General features: G+C 46.2%; 1 protein-coding gene across 1 annotated transcript in view; it reads left to right on the forward strand.

Moving 5' to 3' along the window:
* ASTN2 (astrotactin 2) overlaps window positions 1-14826 on the forward strand; it is a 594006-nt gene that overhangs the window by 191688 nt on the left and 387492 nt on the right. The window contains 1 exon segment of the mRNA XM_006026274.3: window positions 4263-4412. Within this exon segment, the coding sequence (XP_006026336.1) occupies window positions 4263-4412 (150 nt within the window).

Here is a 14826-nt window from a genome sequence, read left to right on the forward strand (position 1 = left end):
CAACAAGCTCTGTCCCTGCACAGCTGCAAGAGGAGGTGAGAACTTGGAGTAAAGAACTGATACCTCCAAAAGCAACAGACTGTCCCTCCCGGTCACAGGCACTATGGTCTGCACATCGGTGTAGCATCTCTGCCCAGTCCATGCTTCTGCCTCATGTTCCTTCCTCTACGTACATAGGCAGCAGCAGACTCATCGGGAACTCCAGGCTCCTTATCATACTGACTCATTGCTTTTAGAGACTGTGCTGTTGTGCATTTGATGCAGCACTGTATTGTGATGCACGGCTTGAAGACTTTCTTACCAGTTTTTCTTGGGGGATGCTGCCTTGCTTCAGGCTGATATGCACATGCTGTAGCTGGTGTTCTCTGATCTCTTGGGCCAGATGCTCTCTTAAGTTCTGCTGAGTTGTGTCCACTTAAAACCAGCAGTGAAATTAATCCTCGGCCACTCCAACAGCCAGTGCTGCATTGCTGAACCAAACCCCTTGGCTAGCTGCTCTCTCTGATGGCCTGGTGGCTTGCTTGTACTGAAGGAGGGAGAAGAAACAGGTGAAGCACATCACAACTGATCGGTTCTGCTGGCAATGGGATCCTGCAGTTTTCAGGATGCTTGTTATGGAAAGGGGGAGGTGTCCCTCCTTCATCTAAACTCTCTGAACTGTCCAAGAAAGGGACCTGAGGCCACATTTTAACACACATGCCTACAGACATGACAGTAGAGGCAGTAAGGAGCAGGGTGTTCCTTTGGAAGGCACGAGAGATGCTTTGAGGTTTTGCTTGAGTTTGTTGGTCTCAGGCATCCTCTCTGCCTGGGAGTATGCCAGGGACTTGATGCACTGGGGTAAGAAAGGAGATCCTTTGGGCAGAACTAGGATTGTGTCAAGTGTCTTTGTGGCATGTCCAAGGGAGACGCTCCTTTTGGAGGATGGGGCCTTCTAAATAAGGTTTTTCTGTATTATGTTATGGGGATGGCGTGCACTGGATTTGCAACATCACCCGAGCATAGTTATGCCCAGCTTGGCCCAATGCTCACAGTATTCAAACCGCAGATCTTGGGAGTTAAAGCAAAGGAAGGCCATATATGAGTGTGTGGCTCATTGATTGTTTTAACAACTCAGCTTTGTCCTGCAGCAGGTTTCTTTCTGTCCAGAGCTACACATCTAGGAGTTGTAATGCTGGAGCTGCTTGCTCCTAGTTGGAAATTCTGTGTCCCTTCTAGACACTGCAGCTTCTGCCTACTGAATACCAGCCTGTCGTGGAGATGGGTCTGTCTGCACTGATAAGCTTGCACTGTAACAGGAACGCTTTAGAAATTAGTATTTGGAAGTTTCAGGTGCATTATCTCCGGTGCTGGTGAAACCCCTTCAAAGGAACGGGGAATCATCGACATGTCCAGCAGCCTAATGGTATTAGGGACATCTATAGTTCTGGCGGCGTGCTCGCGGAGTGTGAAATTACACTGCCAGCAAAGGGAGGGCAAAGCAGGCCCTGATATTATCAGCGCACAGGAGAGAGCAGCCTGTCACCCCACTGGACTGGAATGACAGTGCCTACCTGCATGTCTTGCTTTCCTGCTCATTTGCTTCCATTTCTTCCCTGGTTTCTCTTGACCTTTTCCCCCCTTCCCTTCCTTCCCTATCAGCTCCTGCTTTCCTAGTAATTGCACTCTGCTCCTTGACAGAGTTGTTTGTGGTAGTTTGTGCAGGCATATGTAGGGTAAAGGATCATGGCACAGACTGGATTAGGTAGATCACATTGCATGCAGGGAAAGAACCTAAAACTAATGCCACAGGCCGCCTCATTGCCCTCCCCGGTACCCCCTGCGCAACTAATTTTAATGCCGTCTCTGTCTCCATGGGAGTCTCGGCATTTAAGTTAGATTCTCTTCTAGGCTTACAGGCTCCTCCGTCCTGCATGGTCACCCTCCTATTTCCTGTTCAAATGGAGCCTGCCCCATGCTGGTAAGAGAATTAGAGTCTGTAGTCTGTAGCTGTTGTAGATCCCAGGCTCACCAGGGACCTGAGTATCTTCAGTTAAAACACGTATCTAATGCATCTCTGGGCCTAGGAGTTGCAGTGAGTGAATGCATTAGCCTTTTAATCTTGACTGCCCAGTATGGACTCTGGCTAAGTCAGTAGCCTGAACGAGCTTAACCAAGCCACTTTCCTAAATGACATTTGTCCACAATGCAAACCCGCTGCCCAGTACGGCTGATTTAAGCATGACTGACAGCTTCCTCGCAGAGGGAAGACCAGGGCTGCGAAGTGGCTGATTGCAGAAATGCAGGGGATTAGCACAGCTGTGTGGTAAAGAGGGAGTTAAAGGGGTGTTTCAGGCCAGAATGGAGGTGTGATGGGCAGAGCTGGTGTAGGTGAAGCTTGAATAGCCCCACTGCCTAGCAATAAACTTGACACATGCTATGTGGTGAGCACACTGAGAGCCCATTTCCAAACTGAGAGGACTAGTACAGGAGAGAAGGAATAGTATGTGGTAGCCAAATGGGAGAACCCAGCACTAGGGGATAATTAAAGAAAGAGCTGAAGTGGGAGACAAAGCTTCAGTAAGGGTTGCCAGCCATGAATGTGTGCACAGCAGCCCAGCACATGGGAAGTTGCAGTAGTAAAACCAATGTGCAAAAGGAGGGAAGAAGGAGCCAAAGTGCATAGGAAGGGACAATTCCTGTATGTGAGCTTCACATGAACAGTCTATTTCTAGGGCTCATGCTATCTGCCAGCTCCAAGCCTGGCAAAAGCCAGGGGGTACATGGTTGGCTTGAACTAATTCTGTGGAGTTTTTGTGAAATGCAGAATGGCACTGGAGCAGAGGCCAGTGGTCTGTCAGGAAGCCTATTTAAGGAAAACATAGGGAACACCTACCGTGGCAAAACCAGACTGACTCTTGTGGCCCTTCCAGCCAGGGCCTGGCGGGGTATTGAAGTTAACTGTACTTTGTATGTTCGTTGTTTCCTTGCGTGCTTCTCTCCTGGGGTGCTCTGTGCATGATGTGGCAGTCATTCCACTGTTCCCCCTCCCACTGCACTTCAGTGGCCACATGTGGAGAATGGGTAGGATCATTTTAAAATTGAGACTTGACTTCCTGGCCTGGGGCATTAAAGGGCCTCATTGTCTGAGCTCAGTTGTTCTCATTTATTGCAGATGTAATGTAGGGTTGAAGACATCCAGTGCTTGAGGGAGGATGTTCTGTTCTGCTCCAGTGTAAGCATAGACACGCTGCTAGGTTTGGGGAGCTTCTGTTCCTCCATGCCATCCAGTAGAGATGTCCAGAGTTTAGCAGCCTGGGTTTGGTGCATGTACTCTGTGAGGTTGGAACTAATTGCACTGGCCCACCCAAACACTCATTGTTCAAATCCCCATGTTTGAGCTGGAGTATGGAGGCTGTGAGCATCTCATGGTCTTGCAAGCCCGTAACTCACTCCGAGACCTAGCTGACAGGCCCAGGTATTTCCAAAAAGCCTGCAAGCCTTTGGGCTCAGCCTGGGCAAGTGCAGCCACATTTTGGGTTTTCTACAGCTGTCCCATCAGTGACAGGGTATGGAACAGCACTGAGGACACTTACACACTTAGGGTGGTTTCATGACCACTTTGTCCTGGGCATGAGAGGGAAGGCAGCAGAGGGAGACTTCTTCAGATTCTCCCAGCTGAGGTAGGTATGGTCTGATCCTTGTGCTCAGGGGAGTGCTGAGACTCTGAAGCATTAGCACTGGAAGTGGCAATAGCCTTTCCAAAGCACCTGGTCAGAGGAAGATGAGGGCAACTTTTGAGGTTGCTGCTCAAGCCTGCAGAGGAGGGTGAGCATATGCCACCTTCTCCAGAAGTTATGCTCTCTGGAGCTGTCAAAGGTGTGCTGAAGTTAAGTGCATTGCTGCCAGGAGCCTCTGCTAGAGTGTATGTCACATTTTAAGCTTCCATTGCAGATCTATGCTTGGAGTGAATGCTACAAGTGACCAAAGGTGTCTATGCTCATGGTCAGATTTTCCCAGAAGTGCAGCTTAATTCATTTCAATTCCATACTTCTTGCAAGCCTTGGAAAGTGCCAGCTCCCTGGCTGAAGCAAAGCAACCTCTTGGGCCTTGTAATGGTCTGAGGCATTGTAATGGTGTGTTATGCCCCATGCCCTTGTCCTGACACAGTGCGAGGCTGCCTAAGGGAGTAAGTGCTCCAGTGGCTGGCCCAGTCTAGGATGTTTTGCGGTGCTTGGTGTCCGCACATCTTTTAACCTTCATTCCCCTTGCCCACGTTTCAGCCACCGAGGTGACGCAGGAGACAGTGGAGTCCCTGATGCAAAAGTTCAAAGAGAGTTTCCGCACTAACACGCCCATTGAGATTGGCCAGCTCCAGCCAGCGTTGCGCAGCACGTCGGTGGGGAGACGGAAACGCAGGAGCAGGCCCCGAGGTAAGAGTCCATCCTTCACCATGTCATCATCTCCCCTCCCCTTCTCACACCTCTGAACTGCTCATGGATACAGGGGACATTGCTTTGCAGAGGCTAATGCCCAGGCCAGTAGTATATCCAGAGTGGCTTCATAAGCAAAAAGACCCTGGTGCTCAATTGACCACACAGAAGACAGTAGCTAATGGGTGCCCTAAAGTCATTCTCTGGGTGGAACAAAAATTGTCCTGATGTTTTACTTTTTGGACGACATCATACATTTTGGCTGGGGCAAGGAGAGTTAATAATATTTCAGTTTGATCTCTGTTAGGGAAGTTCTTGGCACAGTGCTTTTAGGTTCATGTTACGCCTTTCCACAAGAGCTGGATGGAGCCAGAGGGCACCTAGTACCTTTCAGGACTGAGCCCTTTTATTCCTTCAAATTTTGATCCCTGGATACTTGCCCTCTCCTGAGTAATAAGTTTCATGTAAATGAATTTGGGTTTCTATGCAAATCTTCCATTCTGGAAGCAGAATTGAATTTTTGATCACATCACTGGAGTTTCTCCTTGTTGCAAGCTTGCTGGGTTTTGACATCTATAAATAAGAGCTGTTCAGAATAGAGTTGGGGAATATAGGCTCACACCTCTTACCTGCACTAGAATAGATTGGACTGGATGATGACTTAGCCAGAGTGGGGAAACAATTTTTATTTATTTATTTTTATAACGAGAATTATAATGCAAGAATTGGCAGTGCAGTCCAGCATGCAAGAATTGGCAGTGCAGTCCAGCATGTTGATCTGGCTTTATAACCCAGTGAGATACAGCTTGAAAGCATAGGTTGATTTGTGGCAGTTGTTTTCCTTTTCTTTTTTTTTCCGCAGCTATTGCATGTCCTGATTAGACTGTGATTGGATTCATAGATCCCCCATATTGGCAGGGTTATGCTCAACAGTAGGAGATGCTGTTCTTCATTAGTATGGCTGTATTGCGGTGGCTTGTAGAGTGGCATTCATATGGTCCCCATAGAGCTAGTAGTAATCCAATGGTAGAATATCGCTGAAGTGCAGCATAGTGGGCTATCAGCTGGCCTCTCATGTCCTAATATCTGGATGTTTACTGAAATTATAAAATTCCCTCCTGCTTCTGAACTGTCTAAATACAACCTTGCCCTCCTGGCAGGTGGGTACGCTCTTTCACCATGCTAATAGGCTTGGGTTGCACCTAGAAGGTGCCTTATGGCTAAGGGTGAACAAAACTCGGGGGCATCCGAACCCCAAGCCTCTGGTCTTGGGCCTGCAAGTAGGATTTTTGCCAAAGGTTTTTGAAACATCTGAAGCCCCAGGTGCGGGTGAAGGATGTTTGCCAGTAGTAGAGCCACTTATGGTTCTGGACTCTTGGATTTGGAATTAGTTTTGGCTAATTTGGCCTCGGATACAAATTAAATTTAAAAAAAAAATGTGGACCACAATGGTTCTGGGCTTAGTTTCTATGCTGATCTCTAAGACCCCAATGTATCTCTTCCCCTTGCTCTCTTCAAAGCCTTTGCTTCCTACCTAGCCTTAAGGCTCCTGTATGCAGTACAACACCGAGCAGCGTTCGCTCTCAAACTGCGTCTATCTGTAGTGTGAGAGAGAAGACGAGTCTGCTGTATAATGACTAAGAAGGAAATTCTTTATTGAGGGTATTGTGGGTTTCTTTGACTCTCTAGTGCCCATAGAAACTCTGCTTCTGCTGTCTAGTGTCCCTGTAACAAAAAAAGGTTTGTTTCATGTCTCCCACTCATGGGTAGGCATCATAGGATTGCAGTCTACCACTGCTGCTGTCTAAAGGGGCTGCTCCTTTATCACAAGCAGTAGATATATATGGCTCAGTGCTGAAGGTCTAGAGTCTGGACCCTGCTGATAGTCATGTAGAAGTGGCATGGCATCATCCTACAAGAAAACCTTCCCTGGAGCAGGCATGGAAGGGACCTCCAGCCACAGCACACTGAGTGTTAATGCCCAGCACAGTGCAAGTCTTTCTGTGGCAGAGCTGGAAAACCAGGGGAGAAATGTTTTCCTTCTCTGTTTACAGTTGGTTTTATTTTTCATTTATTTATGAGTCTGAAATGTGATCTTTCATTCTGGATACATTTTCTTACAATACAGGTCTGGAGAGGGCTTTTTTATTATAGCTCTGGCCATAAATTATTCACTTAGTGTGGAGAAAATGTTCTGACTCTTTAACTGGTTTAAATTATTTGGTTTATTTTGTTGCAGTTATGTATATATGTATATATGCATTTTGGTGTAAGGATAAAATGGGTGTTCTTTGGGGTCATGCAGGGATACTTATGCTCTTTTCCCTTCCCTGCTCTTTATCATCCACATTACTTTCTATCCACTTTCAAGCCCCTGCAGGAGACTTTTCTTTTTATTAAAGGGATGAGTTACCTTGCTGTTGAACAAAGCTAAATACAGTCTTTCCACCATCTCATTTGGGTTGACCAGGGTGGGGTCAGTCAACAAGCACGAAGAGTTACCCGGACCCCCAAAATGAAACCTAAGCTGCTTTTCCCAGCAGCCTTTAGCACAGGAGTAAGAGCCACAAACCCAGATCTTCTGGTTGTGCTGCTTTGTTAACAGTCTGTCCCAGGTTTCTGCTACTTTCTGAAGTTTTTCTTTGATTTACCTGGGGTCACTATGCAATGTCTCTGCAGACTTACAGAGCCTGCCTCGAGGCAGATCTTCCTTTTATTCAGTCTAACACATCCTTTTCCTAACTGCATCCCTTTTTGCTTCATGAACACCCCCATGTCCCTGTTCTAATCAATAAGCTCCCTTCCCTGACTGGTACATGCCATTCTTGAGAATTGACTGTTGGGCCAGTTAGAACTACTTTGTAATGCGAAGGAAGCATCTAGCAGGTGCTAGTCTGCAACTTCCTGGACCCTTGCATTCATGGCCTGCTTAAAGGAAGGAAAGCTTCTCTATTGAACCCTTAACCCCTTCCCCACCATACAGCACCTGCACTCAGTTTTGTGCCTTCTGGATGCAATTGCTGTGGCACGATGAAGACTAGCAGGTTGAATGTGCTTGCGATTTTGGCCTGAGATGGGTGTTGGGATTCTAATACCAGGTCTAATTTAACCTTTTTGCTTTGTTCCTCTGTTTCACAACCCACTTGTGCTGCTTCTGACAGAAAGGTCTTAAGGAAAGTTCCTTAGGGAACCTAGGCATCTCTTTGCTGAGAAGGACCTGGCCATTAAAGCCTTACTCACATGAAAGCCACTATGGCCATGTATGGCCGGGCCTCTAATTTTATGTTTTAGCAGAAAGAAAGCATCTCCTACCACCCAGCTTAATATTCTGTAGAGGAGATTGTCTGGCTCAGGGCTTCTCTTTCTCATTAGCTCTGTGCACCCTGGCTTCACCCAGCTAGAGAAATAGGATTGCTTTGGAACCAGTGTGCACAGCTGCCTGTCTATAAATCTTCCCTGACATGCTTTCATAGTATTTTGCTTTCCTGAAAGTGTCTGTCTCCTTCAGGGAGTTTTGGGTGTGCATCTGAAATATGTCATGTTTCTTATTTCAGCAGCAGGCTTTGTCTGGCCCAGCCACGCCAAGCAGGTCCTCACAAGTTCCCACCTTGGCTTTAGAAGCAAACATCCCAAATTGGTAGTGATGGCAGATGATTGTAGAAAGGAAAGGGGGGAAGGGTTCACTAGTGCACTGGGTGTTCTTATGAGCAGGAATTTAACTTCTGCTTAGGACTGCAGTAGACTGGAAGCAACATCCTACCTACTGTCATAGGCTGGCAGAAATATGCGTGATCCTTGTGGATTTGTGGGTGTCCACACATCAAGGCTAGGGGCACACATTCAAAAAGCCTGAGCCTGAATGGATTCAATCTTTGCAGGTTAGTCTAACCTGTCCAGGCTGAATCAGTTTGTAACTGCACAGAAATGAAGGCACATGCCTGCAGTGGCTCAGGCTAGAAGCCGGGGACTGCTAGAACAGCCCTCCCTTCCCTTCTACAATGCTGAGCTGAGGCAGGGCATGGCCAGGCCCCAGCAGGAGGATGCTCTGATTAGGGAGGGGTCGTTCCCCCCCCCCCCCGTCCCTCCTCCTGACCAGCCCCAGAAGGGAATTGATAACTCAGTGTTTATCACCCCATTAAGAAAACAACCGAGGAATATTACCAGCTACTTGTTGATTCTGCCTTGGTCCAGTCAGCCACAGCACAGACTGCAGCCAGCATGTGGTCTGCTAGCTAATGCTGAGAGGTCTGTGTAAGGCAGAGGGGTGGGGCCAGCTCTGCTGTGGAGCAGAATGCATAGAGAGCATGCTGGGATGCTGGGGGAGTCTGGTTTAATTTAAACCATCAAGAGGTCTGGGACAGACATTGCATAAACCAGTTTGACCCAAATCAGTTAAGTCTGATACTACATTCAACCAGGTTTATCTCAAACTGGGTTCAGCCATTTTCAAGCTGTTTTATGTGCACTGAACATCTGTTCTGTTACAGGTTTAAACCAGTTCCTGATCACTTAAGCCAGTTTGTGTAGTCTCTGCCCCTAGCCCAAGGGTCTCGCTCAATGCCACGCGGAGAGGCAGAACATGGGGATTCGTTTGCATTCTGTGATTTCCAGATCTGTTGTTTCCTGCATTTTGTCAGTCAGGGTAAAGAATGGTTGGACTGTGCTGTAGAGAAAGCCTCCCTCTGTAGTAAGGATGGCATTCACCTATAATACAGTACATGAGCCACATGGTGATAAAAACTAAAAGGAGAATGTAGGAGATGGAAAATGCAGTCTGGGGATTACATTGGCTGGCTGACTTCTGTTCCTGGCTGTGATTTAGTCCCCCTAAGCCTCAGTTCCCTCAGTCATAATATCTAGAGGATGATGCCTCTCTCAGAAGTGTGTTCAATTCATTAATGTTTGTGAGGTGCTTGGTGGAAGGCAGAATGATCTATCTCCTTTCAGTTCCCAGCCTCTTGAAGGGCCTTGCATAGTACATTTCCACTTGTTTTCTTGTCTGCTGTTTTCTTTTTTCCTTGCAGTCAGGAGGAGAGTCTTTGTGTGGAACTTCTTGCAATGCATGCCCCCCTGTAAACCTTTGCTCTCATAATTGCACCTGCGTGTGGGTTCAGTGGAGAGCTGCATGCTACCTTAATGTATTACACACTGCAGTCTTCAAAAGGGGCTAGTGACTTAGAGTGTCTTTGTTGTATTGTGATCCTAAGTCAGTATACATTAGCGGTTTAATTTTCAGAAAGCACTGGGCATTCACCCCTGAAAATCAAGGCCTCCATGGCACCCTTCAACCTTCTTCCCTCTTCACATTCTTAATCATTGGTGAAATTCGTGGCCAGAAGGTCCATGATGCTGCTACATTAGACTGATATCTTCCACTCATTCCCTCAGCTCCTTTCCCGTTTAGGACGTTTGCTTTTACAGCTTGCATTTAATTGCTCCTCTGGTGCGTTAGCGATTGGAGCGCTATTGGGCATTAAGGTTAAATGATGATATCACAACTTACTATGTTTGCATTTTACATCCAATTGCAAACACAAACCCTTCGCCTCATTAATCCTTTGCAATCTGATTTTTTTTTTCCTCCCCCTAAATGAAATTGTCGGTTTGGGATGCATTTATTTTCTTTTAACAACAGTGTGACAGTTCCGCTGATGGAGTTTGCATCCAACTTTGTTACCGGGTAGTGACACTGGCCTGATGGATGCATGTGTGTAATTATTTTCTTGCAGTTTGATTTAATTAATGCTTAACCTCATCAGAGTCCTACAGCTGGAGTGCTCTCTCTACAGGAACTGCTAATGGCAAAAGGATTTCTTCCTTTGGAGAGAGGCTCCAAAGGACTCCGAATGCCTAGGTTTAGAGAGAGGGAGAGTGCAACCCAATGAAAACAAATCACAAATAAGCCTCCCTGTCTTTCCATCCCCACACTAAGTGCATTTAAACCAGTGCCTATTGCTTGTCATTAAATCTGATTTTGCACTAAGTGTTTCTAACAGCTCTGGGAAAGGTCATATTTTGCTGAGAAGATCTACTTAAAAAAATCCTCTCCATTTACAGTACAATATAACTTTATTTTGTATAATGCCTTTTTCATACAAACTTTCTCCCCAAACACATTTGTCTAGTGAAATATGGTTAGAGTTAATAAATAAAAGGAGAGAAAGGATACTAGGAGTGTAGGAGCAGGAGGAACACATGGAGGAAAGGATATTTTCCCTGGTGTTTGAAAGTAGGCAGAGTCGGGGCAGACAACCAGGTGGCCGGGAAACGGTTCAAAACTGTACTTGTTGCCGAGAGGGCTCTGTAGCATTATGGGTATAGTAGAAGTGGCTAGTCCATTGAACCAGTCAGCAGGGAGCCTATTTCCCACTGTGGCAGGAACCTGTCATGTGGCTTCCACCTCTCCATATCTCAGTTTCCCCAGGTGTAAGACAGAGGAACTTTTACCTCGTTTTATAAAGTATTGTGTGTTCAAGGACCCCCAGGTATTGTTATTGTTGGTCTGCAAAGGAACAAGAAAGGAGATGAGGAATGCCAAAGTCACATGGGGTTAATCCATGGCAATTTGTTATAGGTAGTCTTAGTTCTGAACAAAAATGAGGGGCTAATTAGGGCATCAATTCTGGAGTGTGGAAGAATGCAGTCTGGTTGTACTGCCATATTATGTTGCACTGAAACTTTTCTAAGGCTAGGCACAGACATTCAAAAAGCCTGGGGCTGAATCGATCTAACTTAGATAGTTTTCTGCAAGTGGCATAGTTTAGCAAACAGAACACACATTCGCCTTTGGTTGGGGGAGGAGGGGTGCAAATCTTAGATTGGGTTTCGTCATTTTTAAACTAGTCTATGCGTGCCAAACTTCTGCTCTGTTATGGGTATAGACCAGTTTCTCATAGCTTATACCTGTAAAAGTATAATGGCTGGACCTGGCCTAAGTCTAAGTGACACTTCGTTCATGCTGTAGCCCCCTATGCCTACTGTGTGAACATCAAGTAGAAAAGACTTTTTAAATATAGGTGCCAAACTAAAAACTCCCTGGCTCAGTTCAGTTAGTAGTGTCCATCTGAAGGATGTGTGCTCCTTGCTATTCTAAGCTGAGCAACCTCTCCATCTGGGTTCACCCAACTCCTACTATTTTCAGGCTACCCATGTAGGTGGTAGCAAAATCAGTGCTCCTTGTTGAGTATTCTCCATCTGTTGCTCTTCCAGTCGTACTTTTATACCTATTTAAAGTGTGTGTGTGTGTGTAATGCACACACACGCAGAGCACTTTCCAGGTCATTGCATCCTGACAGAGCAAACTATGGGCTTTGTTCCTGTACTGGGAGTTTGTGATTCCTATCAGATTTGGCCTCTGGTGAGAAATGGAGCCTGCTCTGGGGTAGAACATGATAACGTCTTTTAACAGAAGACATCTCTTTGCTAGGTAGTGATTTAAAGCAGGAAGCAGAGAATCTCTTATTCAGTTGAATACATACTCAGTTAAATATGTATTCAAGCACGCGGCCAATTTAGGAAGAGAGAAAGTAACACCTCAATTTTAACTGAGCTGAAACAGCACAGCACCTCCTACAGAGGAAGACTATGATATGGTAGTTAGAACACAGGGCTGAAAACCAACCAAGAGTTGGTTTTATTTAAAGAGGGGTGTATGGTGCCCTCTCCTGGGGCAGATGTTTAAAAGCATCACAGCTCTTACAGGAGCTGACAATCTTCTTGATACCTTAGGAATAAAAAAGAACGGAGGAACCAAATCAAAGGGAAATCTACTATAGGCACCCGAGGAACTCTGTTCCCTGAGCGTAAAGCTGCTTGGTGGATAAAGGCCAGCACTGAAATATGGTGTTTATCTCAACTGCCAAAGGTAAATAAAAAGGTTAAATGAGCGCCTTTCCCTTTTAAAATAAATAAGTGATTAATAGATCATTCTACCCTGGAGATAATTTATTGTTGATCAGAGCTGTATCTTAATGCACTTTAGAGGTCTCCACTGTGCCATAATTTACCAAAAGTTGCTGCTGCACAAGCCAGGAGGGGAATTAAAGACCCAGAAGAGGAAGAAAAGAGCCTTGCAGTTAGGTCAAATGTTTCCCTTGGGGACCTGCTCCTGCCAGATAGCCCCCTTGGCTTTCCATCCCCAGCATGGCAGGCTTTGATGTGTTGCAGAGTACAGTGTGTTGGCAAAGCCTTGTCTGTCTCCATCTGCGTGCAGCCAGGAGTTGGAGTTTCTCAGTGAACCTGGTTTTTGTCATCCTACTTCCAAATGCAGCCTTTCCTATAACTGAGAAGGCTGCATGCTTCTGACTCGATTCCCTTTTAATTTTTCTTTATTAATGGGTTTGTTGATTTGATGCTAGAGCTTAGAAACCATCTGTGCCTAGTTTGTCCTTGTCCCTTCATTGAGAATAAAAGACAGCAAAGATGCTCTTTAAGGCTTTTATAGGTAAACCTCCTTGAACCGTGAATTTTTTGTTCTGCTTTTTTCCCCAGCTGAGTCACCCACGCGTGTGCACACCCCCATCCCACCCACACACACACTTTTCCTGCCAACACAAACAGCCAGGCCCTTCATTCTGTATTTAGCCTTCTTTTTTAAAAACAAATTCAACTTAGATACATTTTGAAACAAAAAATGTTTTAAAACATACCAAAATGTTGTGACTTGTTTCTTTTTCCTTCTTTCCTTTTTTTCCCCTTTTATAGGTGGCTTGCATTTTTTCCCCCCCTTTTCTGAAACGACAGGGTGAGTTTGGCAGACTTTACCAATAAGCTTGATTATTCTGAATCTGCACGTCTTTTGGTAAAAGCCTATTGGAAAAGTTTTGCAGTTTTAACGATACTGCCTCCCTACCTCAAGATACCATAGTATCTTAATGCCTCACAATCTTTAATGCATGCATTTTCCCCCACAGCCTCGGGGGTAATGCTATTATCCTCAGTTTACTAATGGGAGACACAAATGCAGGAGCTAAATGACGTACCCAAGGCCACAGGCAAAGCTTGTGGCAGAGCTTGGAAGTTGAGCCTGTGCTGGGCATTTGTAAATTTGGAATTAGGTGTTTTTGAACCCCTTTGAATCCTAAGGTTCAGAACCACCCAATGATGGTTCTCTCTACATTCCTTCTGCCCCACACAGCACCATGGGGAAGAACAATGCAAGAGATGCAAACTGAGATGCAGCCCACAGGCCAGCAAGCCTGGGAAGTGTGTGGAAAGAGAATGCAAGGTGGTCTCTGAGCACGTTCTGTTTGTAGACTTATCATCATAAGGCATGTGCGCACACATGTGCATGCACGCACACACGTGCACATGCACCCCCACTTCTCTCGCAGCTGATTCCATTTGCTGGCAGCAATCAGCAGTTGAAGTGGCGGGGGGCACCACTGATAGCTGTGTGATTTTCACATGGGGCATGGCCCACAGTCTAGGAAATACTACCATGAGGTATCATTGATGTGGCTCTGGGATCCAGCAGGAGCACACAGGTAATTTGCTGAGCCCCGAGGGGAATCATACAGAGACTTAGCTGGTAATTCTGGAATTGCATGACTAGACAAGTGAGCCACTAAGCCCCCCTCCCTGGGGCCCCGCTCTTCTGCCTCTGCCTTTGATTCCTTCTTGGAGCCTTAGGAACATTTTCTTTTTGTTCTGCCCTGTGTTGAAGATGTCTTTTGAAGCCCGCAGGCAGCTGTCCACCTCTGTTTTGCCAGCTTCAGGGATCAGAAGGAGAAAGGAAGGGCTTTTATCTCTCCCCCGTTGCACTCCTTTTCTCCTAACTTTCCAGCTACCTCCTGCCCCTCTCCTCCCCCCTTCCAGGAGGCCACACTAAAGGTTAGCTCAGCCAAGTACTGCTGGAGACCCTCCAGAAAAAAAAGGGCTAATCCCTGTGGAGCTTACCTTGAAAATCTTGATGGTTAAACTGGATTTTCTTAAAAGACCCTGGGGAGGGGAGAGATGGTGCTAGCCATTTTGCTTTGGAAGACAGACTAGTGGGTGGAAGAGGTGGATTTATAAAAACAGATGGGCGCTGTGTGCTCAGAAACCTGGTGTGTGGCCTGCAGAAAGAGGGACAGATTGTATAATGATGGCCTGCTAATTATATCAACAGGCCGTGCCTTGCCGTGCACGTAGCAATGCCTACAGTTGAAGTGCTGGGCAACATGGCCTTATCAACCCCCTTTTTTTTGTTCACTTATAATTTTGTTAAACTTGACCCCTGGGAGCTGATTTTTTTTCCAGGTTGGATGTCTGCTGCCTTGAGCAGAAACTATTTGGAACATTTCTGGTAAAACCGTTTGCCTGTTTCCACAAATGAGCTAGCAGGACACAGCTTTGCGGAAGAAAAGTTACTGGAAATCTCTAGAGCTGTTGAGTGGAAGGAAGGGTGCGTTCTACTCTGCCCCTTAGTCAAGTT

The sequence above is a fragment of the Alligator sinensis genome, unplaced genomic scaffold, assembly GCF_000455745.1.
Source record: "Alligator sinensis unplaced genomic scaffold, ASM45574v1 scaffold519_1, whole genome shotgun sequence".
NCBI lineage: Eukaryota > Metazoa > Chordata > Crocodylia > Alligatoridae > Alligator > Alligator sinensis.